Source organism: Morchella sextelata (genome assembly GCF_020137385.1).
Source record: "Morchella sextelata strain SCLS chromosome Unknown scls_2, whole genome shotgun sequence".
NCBI classification, from domain to species: Eukaryota; Fungi; Ascomycota; class Pezizomycetes; order Pezizales; family Morchellaceae; genus Morchella; species Morchella sextelata.
Window position 1 is genome coordinate 1,983,405 of NW_025408617.1, and position 18,116 is coordinate 2,001,520.

The 18,116-nt window shown below is 47.4% G+C and overlaps 8 protein-coding genes across 8 annotated transcripts; 6 read left to right on the top strand and 2 right to left on the bottom strand.

Moving 5' to 3' along the window:
* Nucleotides 1-1,666: 1,666 nt before the first annotated feature.
* Nucleotides 1,667-2,344, top strand: H6S33_005788 (uncharacterized protein; the record flags this gene model as incomplete). The annotated part of the gene is made up of 1 exon (XM_044837173.1): nucleotides 1,667-2,344. One exon carries the CDS (start codon nucleotides 1,667-1,669, stop codon nucleotides 2,342-2,344), a length of 678 nt encoding a protein of 225 aa, XP_044699097.1.
* A 1,387-nt stretch (nucleotides 2,345-3,731) lies between these two features.
* H6S33_005789 (uncharacterized protein) lies at nucleotides 3,732-5,018 on the top strand (the record flags this gene model as incomplete). The annotated part of the gene is made up of 2 exons (XM_044837174.1): nucleotides 3,732-3,808; nucleotides 3,881-5,018. 2 exons carry the CDS (start codon nucleotides 3,732-3,734, stop codon nucleotides 5,016-5,018), a joined length of 1,215 nt encoding a protein of 404 aa, XP_044699098.1.
* A 984-nt stretch (nucleotides 5,019-6,002) lies between these two features.
* Nucleotides 6,003-7,072, top strand: H6S33_005790 (uncharacterized protein; the record flags this gene model as incomplete). The annotated part of the gene is made up of 4 exons (XM_044837175.1): nucleotides 6,003-6,080; nucleotides 6,154-6,326; nucleotides 6,395-6,555; nucleotides 6,612-7,072. 4 exons carry the CDS (start codon nucleotides 6,003-6,005, stop codon nucleotides 7,070-7,072), a joined length of 873 nt encoding a protein of 290 aa, XP_044699099.1.
* A 298-nt stretch (nucleotides 7,073-7,370) lies between these two features.
* On the bottom strand, nucleotides 7,371-7,888 carry H6S33_005791 (uncharacterized protein; the record flags this gene model as incomplete). The annotated part of the gene is made up of 4 exons (XM_044837176.1): nucleotides 7,371-7,426; nucleotides 7,512-7,544; nucleotides 7,612-7,718; nucleotides 7,803-7,888. The coding sequence occupies 4 exons, from the start codon at nucleotides 7,886-7,888 to the stop codon at nucleotides 7,371-7,373; spliced, it is 282 nt and encodes a 93-aa protein (XP_044699100.1).
* Nucleotides 7,889-8,247: 359 nt separating this feature from the next.
* On the top strand, nucleotides 8,248-8,929 carry H6S33_005792 (uncharacterized protein; the record flags this gene model as incomplete). The annotated part of the gene is made up of 5 exons (XM_044837177.1): nucleotides 8,248-8,322; nucleotides 8,420-8,434; nucleotides 8,505-8,641; nucleotides 8,728-8,790; nucleotides 8,866-8,929. The coding sequence occupies 5 exons, from the start codon at nucleotides 8,248-8,250 to the stop codon at nucleotides 8,927-8,929; spliced, it is 354 nt and encodes a 117-aa protein (XP_044699101.1).
* A 519-nt stretch (nucleotides 8,930-9,448) lies between these two features.
* Nucleotides 9,449-11,411, bottom strand: H6S33_005793 (uncharacterized protein; the record flags this gene model as incomplete). Its single annotated transcript, XM_044837178.1, has 7 exons — nucleotides 9,449-9,780; nucleotides 9,839-9,974; nucleotides 10,036-10,267; nucleotides 10,329-10,746; nucleotides 10,804-11,079; nucleotides 11,144-11,281; nucleotides 11,339-11,411. The coding sequence occupies 7 exons, from the start codon at nucleotides 11,409-11,411 to the stop codon at nucleotides 9,449-9,451; spliced, it is 1,605 nt and encodes a 534-aa protein (XP_044699102.1).
* Nucleotides 11,412-13,727: 2,316 nt separating this feature from the next.
* Nucleotides 13,728-14,549, top strand: H6S33_005794 (uncharacterized protein; the record flags this gene model as incomplete). The annotated part of the gene is made up of 2 exons (XM_044837179.1): nucleotides 13,728-13,917; nucleotides 13,975-14,549. 2 exons carry the CDS (start codon nucleotides 13,728-13,730, stop codon nucleotides 14,547-14,549), a joined length of 765 nt encoding a protein of 254 aa, XP_044699103.1.
* Nucleotides 14,550-15,445: 896 nt separating this feature from the next.
* On the top strand, nucleotides 15,446-17,616 carry H6S33_005795 (uncharacterized protein; the record flags this gene model as incomplete). Its single annotated transcript, XM_044837180.1, has 5 exons — nucleotides 15,446-16,028; nucleotides 16,087-16,502; nucleotides 16,562-16,903; nucleotides 16,958-17,490; nucleotides 17,541-17,616. 5 exons carry the CDS (start codon nucleotides 15,446-15,448, stop codon nucleotides 17,614-17,616), a joined length of 1,950 nt encoding a protein of 649 aa, XP_044699104.1.
* Nucleotides 17,617-18,116: the final 500 nt, after the last annotated feature.

The window sequence follows — 18,116 nt, forward strand, 5'->3', positions numbered from 1 at the left end:
TACATGTAGTCACCAAGACTTCACAGATGGGCCGGCTACCTCGATGGGCCAAAGCATTTTCCTTTTCGGGGAGGTTTGGGAAACGAAAACCTCAAATATTCTACAAAGACAAGTAGATAACCGTACATATATTGGAAGGCCTAAGGCCGTGGTTATTTGTGTGAGACTAGGGTTTAAAGGTAAGATTGATGGTAATTAGCCCGTATATTTTAAGGTAATACTGTAATGTTGTATTCCTTAAGTATTCCCTCGTGCCCATCATTAAGAAATGTATTTGGATGAGTTGAGTGCTAGATTATAAACACATTCATGTACCTGCATTACGTCACAACTGGAAGGGTACGTACCAAGAGGACGCATAAAATGTGCATAAGAACACATGTGCTTAATTCGGTGGAGGAAAGTTTATCTTTACTGTGACGGCATTCTTGGCAGTCAATCTGAACACAGACTTACGCCCTCATACCTAGAGAACTTCTTATCAATAACCACTTTCTTCCCTTACCTTCATACCGTCCACATTTGTCTGAGTGTAGAACATAGCAAACTTCATGGGATATCACTCGCCACGCCATCTCCTCAACGCCCACACAAATACTGCCCAGAAATGAACGGGGTTCGAGTTGTAGAGGCTCCACAGCGAGTATTTATATATGCTACTGCTGTGATCAGTATACGGTGTGAGGAGTGAAGAAGGGTTGGTGTGTAAGTCTCAGCAAGTGGGTTTTGTACGGGAGTTGCATGTACCAATGCTACATGTACTACATGTATTTGTTGATATAGCGCTAGCGGTGTGAACTTAGGCGACAGATCCTCTTGTTTGGCTGGATTGAAAGGTTAGCCTAAACGATATAATGGTCGTAATCTTGACCTATAGCTACTATATTATACAGCGTGGGAATTTAACCACTTGGCACACGTACAGCATGTGTATTCGAGGGCGCTGAGGTGGGCGTGTACTCGAACTTTCGGCTAAAGAATAGGAAATTCGGGTATTTCAGGCAATTCGAAAACGTACTTACCTCTCTTTATTCTATTATCCTCATAGGATACAAATGGATCAGACAAGAGTGCCAGAACCCTATACTCGACCAATACAATCCATACACTGAATAGATTAGCTCCAAAAAATTCTGAAATAATGACAGCTATCGTCCCGCCAGCTCATAATTTGTTGGTTTGTTTTATAACACCAACTCAAGGCGTTGGGCTTCCGTGTTTTGTCAATCTGTGACAGAGGCGCGCGCCCTTCAAACCTCACGATGCAGCTATCCGTGTTATAGTACTGAGAGGGAAACAAAAGCTTCCATAGTTTCTGTCCTGCGTGTACGGCGTCAACCAAAAGTTTCTTTCTCGACCCACTTTGACACGTCAAGGCTTCTTGCTTTCGAGCCCCCTGGCGATGTTATGTATTTTGTGTCAGCCATTGAAACTGGATCAAAGGTCCGGCCATATTCATCAATTCTATATATCGTCTGACCGGAATTGACATTGAAAATAGTATGGAACCCTTTTAATAAACATGACCCCGAAATTTACACATTCAATGCTATTTTATCTTGCTACTTATGCCTAAAAATGGACTCTTGACTTGAACCCTTTCTTCACCGTTCAATACACTTACCTTGGCTATTCGGCTTGACACTCTCTTTGTTGTCTTTTTCCAATGAAGCTATCGAATCCTCTACTTATAATCAGCATTATAGCTTGCGTACTCGCAACTTACATCTCGGCATCTCCAACTGTATTATTCAAATGCGTTGCGCGCGGCCTATCAGAATGGGGCATTGGACACTACGGCGGCACCGTTAGTGAAATATCGAAACAGGAGGCATTGGAACTAGAAAAATCAATTGTACTTTTGCCAGCCGCGTCCAGAACAATCACTAATATTTCTTCCGCGTCTACAATTACAACTGAGATACCTGAATCATCTTCCAACGAAGGGTCTCCTACTACCTGGAGTAGTACGTACACTACGACTACTACTGTTACCGTTACTATAACCGTTATTCCTACCGCCACAAATTTTGCCAAGCGGGGGGAGATCCTGAGTTTGGATAGTGGAGTGTCTCTATTGGAGGGCGATGCTGTTGCAGAGCTAAATCGGTCCTTTAGGATGCATGCACTTGCCCTTGGAGACCCTTGCACTCTAGTTGCGGGGGAGGAGAGGATTGATTCTAAGATCTGTGTCGGGGGTGCGGTCGCTATCTGTGGGGAGAAAAGTTTGATTTGGGAAACTTATACGGATTGTAGAGGTTCTGGATTGGTCTGCGGCGCTATGGAGGCGCAGGGCGGTGTTAATGGTGATTCTAAGGCGGATATCCAGTGTTTTGAAGTGTAGGTTTTCCCCTTGATAGGTGATTTGCGTGCGCATGGAAACTAATAGGAGTCTCAATCTAGTGACAAAGTTTTCATTCGCTGATGATAATAATGAATATTATTGTTAACGCTAACGATTCTTCTGTCGCTACCTTGGACTCTAGAGCTGGGCTTTAGATTTGGTAGCAAGTGTTGTGGTGCTTGGCAGGCCTGCAGGGACTTTCTTTTCTTTTCTGTCCCTGAATCCTTTCCTATTCTGTCAGAAGTACCTCTGGAACAATTTTTTTCCGTAAAGTTCACTTTGCTGCAGCCTGAATTTGCCACTTTTCTGCGTCCGTTTGTAGGGCTTTTGGTGAGAGTGAAAAGAAAAGGGGAGTGCTACTACTACATGTAGTGGTGTTTGTGTTGACTCTTTAAATGGAATATCGGCTACATACATGTCGCTAAGATCTAAGCTGCATCATGCAGGAACCAAAGCGTGATCATTGGCCCCACCGCAATCAGGGTTATCTAGCTGCGTTTAAATTCGCATTCTGAACAATTTCCCATCTCTCCTCTGGCCATGGCTCCAGATTTACCAGTCCCTTGAGATGTTACTATTTGTGGACACACTTTAAGCTCGCGACGCCTGTGTTTCGCTATGCGCGGTGACGAATGAGGCTCCACGGTTCACCCCCTCCAGTCTCACTGTTTCAGACCCGATGTCTCTACAACCACCATGTGCCCTGATTCGACCACTCCAACGTCAATGACAGCCGTTTCCTAAGGGCCCGACTGATCTTTCGTCTTGGATCCCCTAAGCTATGTGTGTACAACGCGTAACATTTGCCGCCCACCCATCGTCCTCATCTCCACTCGCGTCCTAGGAGGATACTCACAGCTATCTGCTTCTAACCCAACATGATGTTTGTCACCCAGACCGCGCAGCTGAAGGTCGCTTCAGCTGTACCGATTGGGGAATGATGTTTCCTGCATGTTTCTAAATACACGTGGGGCCTAGCTTGTAGAATTGCACTCTCAACAGCCCGGATTAACTGTGCAGATCATAGAGTGCTTGCAGACGATCATGAGATGGATATATATTAGTTACTTTCCTCCCCCCAGATAAATTCAATTCTTTCTACATCTTCATTCTACATCCATTGCTAGTTCGCTGGGAATACTTTCCCTTTAGTATTTCTTTTTTTTCCTTTTTCCTTTCTTTCTTTCTTTTCTCTTTCCAGCTGTGCTGTGATAATTTCGATTCCTTCACGTCCTTTTTTTTTTATTTCTATTTTATTTTTTCCTTTCCCTTTTTTTTCCATTTCCTTTCTGTGATAATTCTTGGGTACCGGTTTACCTTCGGCTTCTTAATTCTTGCCATAATCAACAAAACCAAAGAAAAAAGAGAAAAACATCCAGCTTCCAATATGCGGTCCTTCATCTTCTTCATGCTCTTGCTCTCATCAACAGCCCTCGCCGGCCCCATCGGCAGATACCCCGTCCAGTAAGCTCCATCCTCCCCCAGTATAACCTCCCCACTCCAATCAAAACATCCACTAACACCCACCCCCCACAGCAAGCGTCACGAAGGCCACGACGACCCAGTCCCAAGCCCAACAGCTTCAACACCAACTCCAGTGTCCGTCACCGGGGCCTTCTTCATCCCACCGCCAACAAAAGCTTTCTCCACCGATGGCGCCAGGACAATCGCAACCGTCACAAAGCCTCGCACATTCGGATTCATCGAGGACGGTTTCCAGACCGCAGTACCCGCCGCAGCCTCCGTAGGGCCCAGGGACGTAGACACATCTGCCACCACCACCACCGCGCCCGCGAGGGAATATGCCCCGACTGCTGCGGCGGAGGAGGAAGGTGTTATTGAGGTGGTTGGCGCGCCTGCGTCTTCGACTGCTGCTGCTGATGCGGCAGAAGTGACAAGCTCGGCCACCGCTACTGCTGCTGCAGGATCATCAACCGCCGCAGCGTCAACAGACAACAAGGCCCTCGCTCTCGCGCAGAACAAGTTCTACGCCACGCTCACCGCCTCCTCCAGCTGCGACCCCAAGGACCCCAGCGTGCTCAACGCATGCATCAACGGTGCCTACGCGCAGTGCAACGCCGCCGGGAGCTACGTGATGTACACGCAGTGCGGCAAGCCCCTTGGGTGCTTTGCGCTCCCACTCGAGAACGGGCCTGGCATCAGTGTTGCTTGTACCAGCGCTGATGACGCCGCCTTTAGGATGGGATTGAAGAGCGGGAGTGAGCTTGAGGAGATGCTCGGCGGTGGTGGGAGTGCGAGTAGCTCGGTGGCACCGAGTACGGTCAGGAGCACGGTGACGGTGACGTCCACGTCGATGAGGACAGCGACTAGTACGGCTGCGGCGGTGACTTCGTCGGCGTCGGCGCCGGCTACTAGTAGTGCTGTTGTGGCGCCGACGTCGAGTGCTAGTGCTGCGGTGCCGACGACGGCGAGCTCGAGCGCTGCGGTGCCGACTACTACGGCTGCTGCCTCTTCTTCATCTTCGAGCAGTACGAGCTCGACTCCCACTACTACGCAGGCGCCGGTGACTACTTCGTCTCCTGCGCCTGCGCCGACACCGACTTCGACGACTGCTCCGCCGAACAACCAGGCGCCGGTCGTGACGGCGATTCCGATTGGGGAGAGATATGTCACCAGTGCGGGTGTGGTGATCACTACTACTATCTATCAATAAGTAGATAGATGCTATATTGTTTATTTCCTTTGTCTGTTTGTATTATTTTGATTTTGGGGGGGGTTATTGGCGGGAAAAAGGTGTTGTCTGTATGCTAGTGTTTTGAGTGTTTCGAGTCGAATCTACTCGTGATCAGTAGATCAGTAGAGGAATGGAATGTGGACTCGGCCAATATTTTGTCTGTTAATGTAAATACCTGTATTTCTAAAAAAAGTCAGTCTATTAAAATATCGATATCCTTTTTTTCAAGTTATCTGTAGCTGGTATTCAGCAGAGTCAAGCCCAGTGACCTCTATCAGTATCATGTAGTGTTACGCTGCATTATCTTTCTGTCTGCTGCGCCCACATACCGATCAAGCGGGCATATTAAATTCCAGCGGTTTCCGAGATTTGGCTTTCTCGGCCGATACCCTCTAGAAAGGCGCTGAATTCGCTCCCATTGGTCTCATTGGCCCGCGCACGCTCTGTAGCCGGTGCTGGGGTTGACTTTGAGGTTTGCAATTGAATTAGTAACCTCCGGCAGCTGCTTCATAAGCTTTCGTAACCGCCCCCCGCCGCACGTGACCCGCGCACCACGAGAACTGCGAATCGCGTGTCCCTCAGAACTTCAATTGCAACTGGCGTAAAGTAAGTATATAAGTATATATTCCCGTCGAATGTAGACCTTCTCCCAGCCAGATATCTCTTCAAAGCCAAGAGATCCAGTCCCTCAAGATTCCACGACTCGCCCCCGCACCGCCGCAACACCGCCCGCAGAAGGGTTCCTATTCTGTCCGCACCGTAGCTGTCATACTACTGCTCCTGATCGTGCCTGTGTATCTCGGCGTGACTCTCTCTGCAGATAACAATTTGACGACGGCAGAAGTGGCTTCGCAGCTGTTTAGGAGGATTGGTGGACTTGTTGGAGGACTAGCGGGATTCGCAGGTGCTACTAAGGGTGCTGATTCGCTTTTGCCAGCGGTTTCTGTGTCTACGACGGGTACGATGAGTGCTGAGGCTTCAACGGCGGCGGATGCGTCGGCGAAGAAGTTGACGCCGGTGTATTTTGTGTCGCATGGTGGGGTGAGTAGTTGTGATAACTGGAATGATATGAGTGAATGAGTGAATGAGGGCTGATTGTGGAAAACGACAACAGCCAAATGTAATGTTCGAGACCGAACACCCCGCGTTTGGGAAGCTCCAGGCAATTGGAAGGGAGATCACGCAGAAGGTGAAGCCAAAGGCCGTCGTTGTGTTTTCGGCGCATTGGCAGGCGGGACGCAGCTCGGTCGAGGTGAATACTGCGGAGTTTACAGAGCTGATCTATGAGTTCGTACAACCTAGATACCAAGATACCTATATGAGTATTTACTAATATAATGGTTCTGCACATATAGCTACTACGGCTTCCCAAGCCACTACTACAAAGTAAAGTACCCCAATGTCGGGTCCAAGGAGCTCGGGGAGAAGATTATCGGCCTGCTGAAGGACGCTGGAATCTCTGCGGAGCCCACAAAGCGTGGCCTTGATCATGGTGTTTTCGCACCTTTCACTTGCAGTGAGTACCACTAACCCTACCATCTACAAATTCGACAATACTAATACAACTGCCAGTGTTCCACCCCGAAGACAACCCACTGGGCGTCCCCCTAGTCCAAGTCTCCCTCTTCGGGAACGAAGACCCCAACAAGCACTACGAGCTCGGCAAAGCCGTGTCCAAACTGCGCTCCGAGGGCGTCGTTGTCATCGGCTCCGGCATGGCCGTCCACAACCTCCGCGACTTCAGACTCGCAATGATGTCCCCGGGCCCGCTCGAGTACTCCAAGACATTCGATGCGGCGCTCAAGGACACTGTGGTGAATGTGGGCTCGGGCGAGGAGCGCAAGACGAAGCTGGCGGAGGTGATGAAGAGGAGTGATGCGAGGAAGGCGCATCCGACTTTTGAGCATCTGCTGCCGATACATATTGCCTCGGGCGCGGCCGGCGATGATAAGGCGACGCAGCTGTGGACCATGCCCGAGGGGAGTATGAGTTGGGCGCAGTATCGCTTTGGGGAGGTGTCGTTGGTGGCTTAGGTTTAGAGTTGGGGGAGTTGGGGTTTGTAGTTATTAGCAATTGCTTTCTTTGTGTGCTGGACTGTAAGCAGGCAGTATTCAGTAAATTCCAAGTTTTACATAGTCCACATCCTTGACTTCTTGCATTTTGGTGTTTTCGTGCATATTGGCTCTGTTGTTCTAGATATCTCGAATCGAGATGTGATTATTCCGCTCTGTAAAATATGTACTTTGATATCCTTATTTCTCATACAGAATACCCTCCACAAAACCACACACAAAAGAGCAACCAATTTTGCCGAAGTCCGTGTTGAATGTTCTATGATGACTTGGCCAAGTTTGTGACCTTCTCCTCGATTTGCTTATCGGTCAATCCTAAACCCCCGCCATAACATCAGCATATGCCCAATTGCAAACACTTGAAACTTAAAATAGGTAATTGCGAAAGGGAGTAACAAACCAGTGAGCGATTCCTGCTTCTCAACACCAAACTCTACAAAACTCCCCACATATATTAGCAATCCACCCACTCACCCCACAGGATAAATGATCTAACACACCATATCTCGCAAACACTTTCGGCTCAATACCCATAGCTTCCCTGATTAGGATGGGCGTGTTTGGATTGTGCTTCTTCATGACCGGGTACGACCTCTGGAGGAAAGTCCTGTCATACAGCAATTCCAGTCAGCATCACCAATTCATGGTTGAGGAGGATGAGGAGGGGAAGCGTAGGGGAGAAAAGACGAACCGGACAGCGGCACTGTGCTCGCCAGTCTGGCAGAACAGAAACCGGAGCTCCTTGAGCTGATTTGTGAAAGCGTAGCGGGCGGCCATTTGAGATGTGCTGTGCGGCGGGAGATTAGATATGGTGCTGAGGAGAGTGGTTCCGCGCCCGGATGCCCGAGTTACTACTGCTGTGGCTGGTGTGGTGTTTGGTGGGGGTGTTTGGGGACGTTTGTCAGCCAGCGCCGATACTGAGTAAAAACCTTAGCCCGTGGCGTTTTTTCTCATCAGCCACCCCGCGATTCGACATTGAGTTGGGTCGTGTGTGTGGTTAGCCCGAATTCCGAAAGCCCCCAGGATACGACAACTGAGTAGCTGCTTTGCTTTCTTTCCATCTCCACTCTTGAATTTTTCTCTACCTTCTCTGAACAAACCACATCCCCGGAGCTTCGTGAAGAAATCAACACAATATGTCGCAAGCAGCTGCTCAGACGGCTACAAAGGCCATGAATCCTGCGTTCAACCCCAGGACTGTTCACTTCTGGGTATGTATTCACTAACTCACTCACTCACTACTACATACCCTTTGGCTATCAATTATCTCGCAACAGAGCGACTAACCTTGCGTGCGTTTTTCTACAGGCTCCCATCCTCAAGGTATAAAAAAACCACATCTCTCCCCCGCCGCCAAGCTTCACAATACTAACCAGCGTAAAAAAAAACGCAGTGGGGGCTCGTTATCGCTGGAATTGGTGACTTCTACAGACCCGTTGAGACTCTGTCTGTCACGCAGAACGCGGCCCTCTTTGCGACCGGCACTATCTGGACTAGGTGGTGCTTGATCATTTCCCCCAGGAACATCCCGTATGTGTCATCCATCCTCTGGTCACGTGGGGCTGCTGCGACGGCGGTAGTGAGATAGAATGCTGATCTTAGGTGGGTGGTTGTAGGTTGGCGGCGGTGAACTTCTTTTTGGCGGGTGTGGGGTCGGTTCAGTTGGGGAGGATCTTTGTGTAAGTTTTCGTCTTTTCTTTTTCTTTGCCTTGTTTTGTGTTTGGATGGATGCTGATTGATTATGGGGTATATAGGCACAACCAGAGATTGAAGAAGAACAGCCCGATCCTGAGCAAGCTTGAGGAGGCTAAGAAATGATCCCCACATACGCTGAGTTGTGTGGAGTTGTATGTATAGCTTTTTTTCGAGGTTGTGCTCTCCTGCGGTAAATGGCGATATATGTAGTCAGATCTTTGCATGAAATTGTCGATACCGGGAATTGATTTGGTTTGCTCTTTTTTAGATGTCTAGGTTGGGATTTTAGAGTGCGTATTGTGACTGGGAACAACTTGATTGGTTGTATTTATTTTGGGGATTGAGCTTATTAACAGTTTGGAATTATCGTGAAAGTACTCTTCCTATAATCTGGAGTCTTATTAGAGTGGGATATTTAATATGATGGGCCAGTTGGGCTTTTATGATATCAAAGGCCGCATGAGTGCATCCTAGCATCTGAAATCGACAAAACCGGGAACAATTCTAGTATTCTATTCTATGATAGTAGAAGCGCCCAATCGACATAAACGAACAGACTCAAAGAGACCCAAGCGTCTAAATGAAACAGACATTACAAGAGCAGGGAAATTTCATAAATCATGGCACCAAAAAAAACAATGTCTAGATCGTCTCCTCAGAAGAGCCATCCACATACTCGCGATGCTCTGCCTTTGACTCGGTCTTGGTCAAATCGCTCGCTCTCCTCTCAGCATCAGGAACGACCAATAGTTCACCATGCTTTCCGTGGCGTAGTGGCTCTTGCGCTGCAATGCGGACGGTGTCCCAGATGCTCTTGCTCTTCTTGAAGATGTTGTCCATCTCTTCGAGGGAGCGGTATGCGGTCTCGGGGTAGAACCAGTAGATACAGGGGATAATAGCGGCGTTGATCACAGCGAAGATTATATAGGTGCGGTACTGGATGTTTGCGAAGGCAACAGGAGTAATCATTACCACTTGAGTGAATGTTAGGTCATATCTATATGCGCATTTAGTGGGGAGGCAGGAACATACCCATGAAATTGAAGATCCAGTTGGCGCTAGTGGAGAGTGAATTGGCCCTGGCACGGATACGTAGAGGCGTGATCTCAGCTGGATATAGCCATGCCATTCCAAGCCAGCCAACGGCAAAAAAGGTATTGAAGACGAACTATGCAATATACGTCAGCACTCATTTCTAGGTACCCGACGAGGGGAAGGAACCAACGCACCAAGAAGATCGCAGCAACAATTCCATTGGCGCCTCCTCCGATACTGGTCATGATGGCAAGAATTGCCATGGAGGCGCTCATACCCGCTGTACTCCATAGTAATAGCTTTCTTCGCCCAACTTTCTCAATGATAAAGACAGAAATCCATGATGCCAAGAAGTATTCAGTCCCATTGCAGGCCGCTAGGATTCTTGCGAGTAGTGGGTCAAGATGGATGTATTGTTCGTATATACTTAAGATTGCTTTTGTCAGTAATACGATTCATTTATGAGTTTCAGGAGTTGGGTGCTTACGTTGCTGCATAGTATGTGATCAAATTGATACCTGAGATCTGCTGGAACACCTGGATCATATATCCTAGAATCGTGCGGTGGAAATTACGGTTCTCGTCCATGGTGAATAGATCCTTAAACGTAGCGGCAGCAGTTTCTTCAAGAGATGTTTTGATCTCTGCCATCTCGCCCATGACTTGGGGGTCATCGGCCGGGACGTCGTCAAGGGCTGTCAAGACCTCTAAAGCTTCGGTCTCACGTCCTTTCAACAATAGCCAACGCGGTGACTCGGGGAGAGGTAGGATGAATATGACGATAACCAATGCAAAAACAATTTGGAACGCGATTGGAAATCGCCAGGAGATCTCCGAGGGCTCTAAAAACGAGAAACCAAAGTCGATCCAATACGATATCATGATTCCACCAGTTACCAGAGCACCTATTCTCACGCATGTTACTACAATAATCTGAAGAAACACTCAGATTCTCAGCATACCTTCAATCATAAGAAGCCTTCCACGGTCGTGAGATTTCGAGCATTCTGATTGCCATACAGGGACGGTAGCAGTGTTGAGGCCATTTCCAAATCCTGTCACAAGTCGTCCAGCAATAAAGTGGCCCAAAGAATACGCGGTAGTTTGAAGGATAGCTCCAATGACCATGATCATCGCCCCAGTGAAAAGCGTCTTCCTTCGACCAAGTTTGTCTCCAAGATAGAGACAAGCCAATGCGCCGCAGAAACACCCGATGTTGTACATGGAGATCGCAACACCTAGAGTATACGCCCAAGCCATTAGTGCTATCCAGTTTATGAACTCAGGTTATGGATAGAGTACCTTGAATCTCTGCATTTCGCGATCTTACGTGTGCAGGAAGACTGTCAGAGGTGTCCATCTCGGGGAATACTTTGGTAAAGCTCTTGAGGGTCAAGAGTCCACCCATGACTCCTTGATCATATCCAAACAAGAGGAAATCTTTGGGGTAATTAGTATCAATACTGTGTTCGGGAAAATTTCATGCAATATACGGACCTATTCCAGCGATAATACTAATTGCATAGCTGAGTTTAGGCCCTCTTAGGCCAAGAAACCTCTTTCCAAACATCTTAAGATCTAGATAGAGCTACCTTTCTCGAAGACAAGGTTTTAGTGTTCCTCGGCCGATGAGGATTTGTTTAAATAGGACTCCCTTCCAGTCCCACCTATTTATATAAGCTATCATGTGCTTTAGGTGGCCATGAATTCTGCGGCCTTATGGAAGACTAAATGCCAAACCATGCTTAGCCCGAGATTCCCCCGCAATCCTGACCTGGGAGAGGCGTCATAAAACAGCGAAATCTTATAGAAACGCACATAAGATACGCTTTTGTGGAGAAGTGATTACTTTGAATGTTTTATCCACGGAGGCGCATACAAGAGACTCCATGGCGGCCCGTTGTTGCAGGGTATGTACCTGCATAAGGTTTGCGGGGAAAAGCTTCAAAATAAGGAATAGCTTTGCCGGCGGAGAGCCTGATCAGGTAAACCGGATTCACCAAGTTTTTTCGGCTGCCTCCGAATTCCACATTTGTCATTGGATGTTCGCCACTCGGGGATCTGCAGCCTTATGACGAAATAAACTGCGTCCCCATCCGCGGTTGCTGGATAAATGGCTAAATGGAATAGACGCTTACTTCAGTGCTACGCGCTTATTTCAAGATTGCAAGGAACGGTGACTTCTGTTGTTGGAGGGTTTGTGAAGGAGGGAAGGCAAAGGCAGCTTGTCAGAGAGAGAAATCTCTTGCGATTAACAGAATGAGTGCTGTGCCATCTTCGATCTTCGACCTAGACTTGTCCAGGATTGATCTTATTTTCGGGTAGATGGGCTACATACATATACATATACGCGGGGCCCTGTCTTGACAAGAAGTTGCGGGGGACTCCATGCAGTGCTTGATTCTCGACTCGAGCATCTACCCCACAATTGAATTAGTTCACTTTGGGAATGGAGGTTAAAGTTACGGGCGACTACAACTGCGCGATGATGCTAATATTTCTCCTCATAACCTCGGCCGGACTTCACTGCGGGCAAAATCTACGAAGGAGAGATCTTGAATCTCTAAGAGCACAACTATAATGACAAGGTATCAGGGATCCTAGCTTTTCGCCGCTTCAGTCAAACCAGAACATTCGGAAGCACCTTTCTAATTTGGAATAAGAAAAACAGGAGAGCATAATCCTAGACTATGGGCATACGGACAGGCCATGTTGTGGAAATGGAATGATTATGACTTCTTGCTGCTACATTCCCGTGTCCTTGGCCATGGTCGAGCCAGCAGCATCGTGGACTGGTACGATGCGGGGAATCCACGTCCACCTACTAGATAACTTACCTAATTCCCCAGAAAAAGAAAACGGCTGTAATGCATATATCGGGGAATATAACCCCGAGGGTTTACTTTAACCACCACGTGCAAGTTTTTGCCTGGAAAGTCCCGGTAAGATAAGAGGATCATGCCCTTTCAAAGATTGGCGTTTGGTTACTAAACAAGTATCCATCTACTCGCATTTCTTCGCCAAGGATTTTCACGTGGTCCCGTTCCCCGAAGCTTCACCTATAAAGGCCTCACAATGGGGGTCAGGTGAAAATCCTTGGCAAAGACACGCGAGTCCACTGGTGGGGGCAGCAAACAGCGAGTAACGGTTGACCGAGTACCTAATGCTATACATCGTAGGGCCTATGCATGACCAAAGTTCTTGTTGCAAATATGTCATTCAAAGAGCTCCTTAGACGTCCCGAAGGTTACGATTTACCATGGAAGACCTAAGCTATCAAGTGCCCATTTGCAATCTGGAAATTAAATGATCTAGCCCGAAAGTTTGTTTGAATAGGTTTAAAAAAGAAGTTATTTCTCATGTTCGGGTAGTTTTCAGTGACTTGAATTCTAAGCTTTCTATATGATATTGCTCTAGAATTTGGGGTGAATATTTTACTCGGTTCGATGATGTAAACAATTGATGAATCAAACAGTTCATAGGCTGTTTGACCCAGCCTTCTTTATCCCCGCCTTTCGTTCCTATTGGCTAACACCAACTTCATGTGTGCTTCATAGAATATCACTCGATTAGCGTGTTGCAGGGTATATTCGAGTCCTATAAGCTGTAGATCCAAATAATAGTAACAGTATATCCAGGAACCAATAGAAGTCGATACCTATTTCATATTTGTAGATGTTTCATCTTGGTCTCATCTCGATCACGACCGATCTACGTCTAGGATCAAATAAGCTTAATTCCTTACATGACGTCAACACTATTACAGAGCATCACAGAAATCGTTCAGCTCAATTGACCAACCCTTAAAATATCAAAGTACCGGGGCTTTTCTCTTATCATACATTACATACCGTTCATACAAATTACTTTAATAATTAAACATAATATGCCTTTCAATCTTGTCTGTCCTTCCTCCCGCGGTCTCTCCCTGGCACTGAGCCGTCGTCTCCTTCAGACCTCCCCTTATCCTCTGGTTGCTACTGCAAGGAAAGATACCGATGCCGTTAAATCAAGCATTCTAGAAGGATTGAATGTTGACGACAGTCGTGTCACTGTATTGAAAGTCGATATCACTGGTTTGTTGTTGAATCTCTTGAACCAAAGGAAACACCTTGCTAACACGCAGCATCAAGACGAATCATTACTATCCGATGCTGCATCCGAAATTTCAAAAAGGTTCCCCGAAGATCACATTCAATACGCCTTCTCAACATGTGGAATACTCCACCCAGAACGCTCCCCAGCCGATTTGAAGAAAGAACTTATTACGGAAACACTACATACGAACATCCTAGGACCACTACTAGTCCTCAAGCATTTCTCCCCTTTCCTTCCTACAAAGAAAACGTCCTCTGATTCAGATGCTCCTTCGGTTTGGTCAAACATGGCCGCACGGGTTGGATCTACAGCCGACAATCGTTTGGGCGGTTGGTATTCTTACCGCGCTACCAAGGCGGGTGTGAATTCAATCACAAAGACTTTTGACATACACCTTTCGCGTGTGTCAGGGGACAAGGCATTCTGTGTCAGTTTGCATCCAGGAACGGTGAAGACAGAACTGAGCAGAGAATTCTGGGGGAGTGTGAATAATGATAAGTTGTTTTCTCCGGAGAGAGCAGCGGAGAGGCTAGTGGGTGTTGTGTCAGGACTAAAGCTAGATCAGAGGGGTTTGTTTTGGGACTGGGAGGGAAAGAAGATCGAGTGGTAAAAATCGATAATATTGTAAAAACATTACTTGCTTCAAGGTACTCTACGAGTTTGGTGCTAGACCTCGTGAGAATATCACATAAGGGGTGTCGCATGGCTCTCTGCAGTAGGATCAGGAATTAGACAACGGTTCATCTATGAAGATCCCTAGAATCTGTCACGCACACAACCACATGGGCCTAGACATTGTGTGATCTATGCATAGGCGTACGGATAAAGACATAATCCGATGAAGAAGTATGAGAATGGAGCATGTCTCTACTAAGGAATGGTTATTGGATGATGAGTAAAGGCGATATGACTTCGGTAGATCTTGCTTTTGCTTATTCTTAGGGCTGATGGCGCGCTGTTTATGAAAGGTTCTATATTCTTGGGTTTTGTGGATCGGCCTGCAGGGCGGCATCGATGAGGCAATAGCCCCTTATCAAATGCAAGTAATCTTACTCTAGAGAAGTAAGGAACCCATCTTCAATTCTTATCTACATATATTAGTTTTTTAGTTTCCCTTCGCCGTTTGCAGTGATGGAATTTCTCATCTTCAGAAGCTTCCTCTGCAGCTGCTTTCCCTAGGTCGCCGCGTTGGTTGCTGCAGCAACCAGTTGGAAACACGACAGAACCCGGCCCGTTTCATTCCCCGCTCAGCTCCAACTGTATAGAGTGGAAGTGAGTGAGAGAGTGTGAGCGAGGGAGAGTAACTGGAGAGCCTGCGTGTGTGTGTAGCTACATGTGTGTATGCATCTACTACTGGCCTTCATCATCCACACGTACACATCATCATCGTCCTCTAATAACACCCTCTCGTCGTCTCTCCCCTGCCATCCCTTCTTCCGAATACCTATCATCAAATACCCCACGATTGCCCACCAGAGCTCCTTTCCATAGGCTGCTCAATTCACGATGGACGTCCCCTCCTCTACCCCGCGACGTCTTCCCCCCAGAAATCCACCACAACAAAACTCCCCATCCGCGCCCAAACACATCGCGGATATCTTCCCACCTACGCAGCCAGCCCCTTTACACATCCGCTCGTCTCACAATGAGAACTGGGACCCTCAACCAACTAATCAAGAGTTCACCCCCGGAACTCCAGTTGGTGGAAATTCACTGAGCGAGATATTCGATAGATCGCTGCAGCTCAGCCCCACACCATCCAGTAAACCCCAAGCTACCCCATCGAAAAGGCAGCTGCAGGCTATCCGCGAAGACAATAATGCAAACAACACCAATAATGCCGGCGATAATAGTATCATAAAGCTGGAGGATCCAGGTGCCCAGAGGAGGCATAACAAGGAGAACGCTCCGCCGAAGGATGCTGCTCCCCTACAGCCGCAGCGCACTGGAGGGAATACTGGTGGATTACATAGGAGTTATGCGCAGAGGAGCGGAAGATCCTATGATCCATTTAGGGACATGACTCTCGATGAGATTGAAAAACTATCGAAGCCGCAGGTAAAGAGATTGAAAGATGTTGCGCATCTATGTGTGTTGCCCTGTAGCTCTTCCAGCTCACACCGCTTCGTTCTGATTATTCGTTTTAGATTTTTACGACTACTACTACAACCTCGTAACCTACGTTCATACCCGACGAAGTCGTACAGAGGATTGGAAGGAAGCTCATAAGAGTCTCACCCCTGAGGAACACAAGACTTCATGGACTCGGTTTGCTGGCCGAGAGCGCGTTGCACTAAGGAAGCGCCGCACTAGATTGCGGAAGGGAGATTTCCAAGTTTTGACGCAGGTCGGCCAGGGCGGATATGGCCAGGTATTCCTGGCTGAGCATAAGGAAACTAAGGAAGTGTGCGCACTGAAGGTTATGAGCAAGAAACTGTTGTTTAAGCTGGATGAGATCAGACATGTCTTGACAGAAAGAGATATCTTGACTGCGGCAAAAAGCGACTGGCTTGTAAAGTTGTTGTATGCATTCCAGGACGATCAGAGCATATATCTTGCAATGGTAACCACTACCTGCCTTATCACATGAGGAGAAGGCATTGGATTCTGACGAATTAACAGGAGTACGTACCTGGTGGTGATTTTAGAACTTTACTCAACAACACAGGGGTTTTGCATTTTAACCATGCCAGGTTTTACATTGCGGAGATGTTTGCTTCCGTCAACGCCCTACATGATTTGGGGTACATTCACCGTGATCTCAAACCCGAGAATTTCCTTATCGATTCATCCGGGCATATCAAACTCACCGATTTTGGTCTGAGTGCGGGAAAGCTGAGCCCTCACAGGATGGAGAGTATGAAGATGAGGCTAGATCAGGTGAAGGATATGGACATCCCTGCGAGGTCAACGCTAGAGAGACGGAGGGCGTATAGGACTCTCAGAGATAGCGACAAGAATTATGTTAGTAACCTCTTTTCGTTTCTCGCGGCGTGAAACTAATTACGGGTCTCATAGGCAAAATCTGTAGTCGGGTCCCCAGATTATATGGCACCAGAAGTGCTTCGGGGCACGGAGGAATATGATTTCACTGTCGACTATTGGTCACTCGGTTGTATGCTCTATGAAGCACTGGCCGGATACCCACCATTCGCCGGAGCGACGGTCGAAGAAACGTGGCATAATCTCAAACACTGGAAGAAAGTTCTGCACAAGCCGGAATATGAGAATCCGAACTACTATCTTTCGAAACGCACTTGGGATCTGATAATCCATCTTGTTGCAGCACGAGAATCCCGTTTCCAGGATTTCAAATCCGTCCAGGCACATGCATATTTCTCGGAAGTGAACTGGGCCGATCTTCGTGGGAAAGAGCCACCATTTGTGCCGGAACTAGATAGTGAGACCGATGCAGGCTACTTTGACGACTTTAGCAATGAGGCCGATATGGCCAAGTACAAGGAAGTGCATGATAAGCAGACAGCGCTTGAAAATATGGAAGAGAGAAAAGATGCGATGAGCAAAGTTGCGTTTGTTGGGTTTACCTTCAAGTATGTGTTCTTCTCTTTCTTCAATCAACCCTGGTTGCTGACAGACGTAGACACAAAAAACCGAACCTCAACAGCTTTGTGGATTATGCAGACGAGGGAGATGGACAGTTCGGAACCATCTTCTAAAGCTTATGATATAACGGGTGACGGGAGTAATGGATGACAGGTACACAAAAAGGCGCGTTTCGGCATTACATAGCTATAGGGTTTTAATTCATAGGTCTTGGGCTTGGGTTTAGAGGGTTACTGGCTGGCTGTTTTATTCTTTTTATTCTTTTTATTCCTTTTATCCCCTTGCTAACTACTTTACTTTTGATACTAATTTTTCTTGATCCTTTCTAATACTGCGCGTTTGCATTGACTACCGGGAATTAGCGCATACATGATCGAGGATAATAGTTGTTATCGCTATACATAACAGATTGTTTGTTCTATTTCTCCTGGATCGAGGAGTATATATTATTTTGTAAGATAGAGAATAAAAGGAAAGTGGATGTGCCCTTGTGACCGAGTGACGGACGGTGATGCGGATGAGTCATGCGGGGTTCTAGTCTGCGTTGCAGGGACTCTCCCACCACCCCTCAAATAGGCATCTCTGACTGACCCCACTACACTCGACCCAGGAA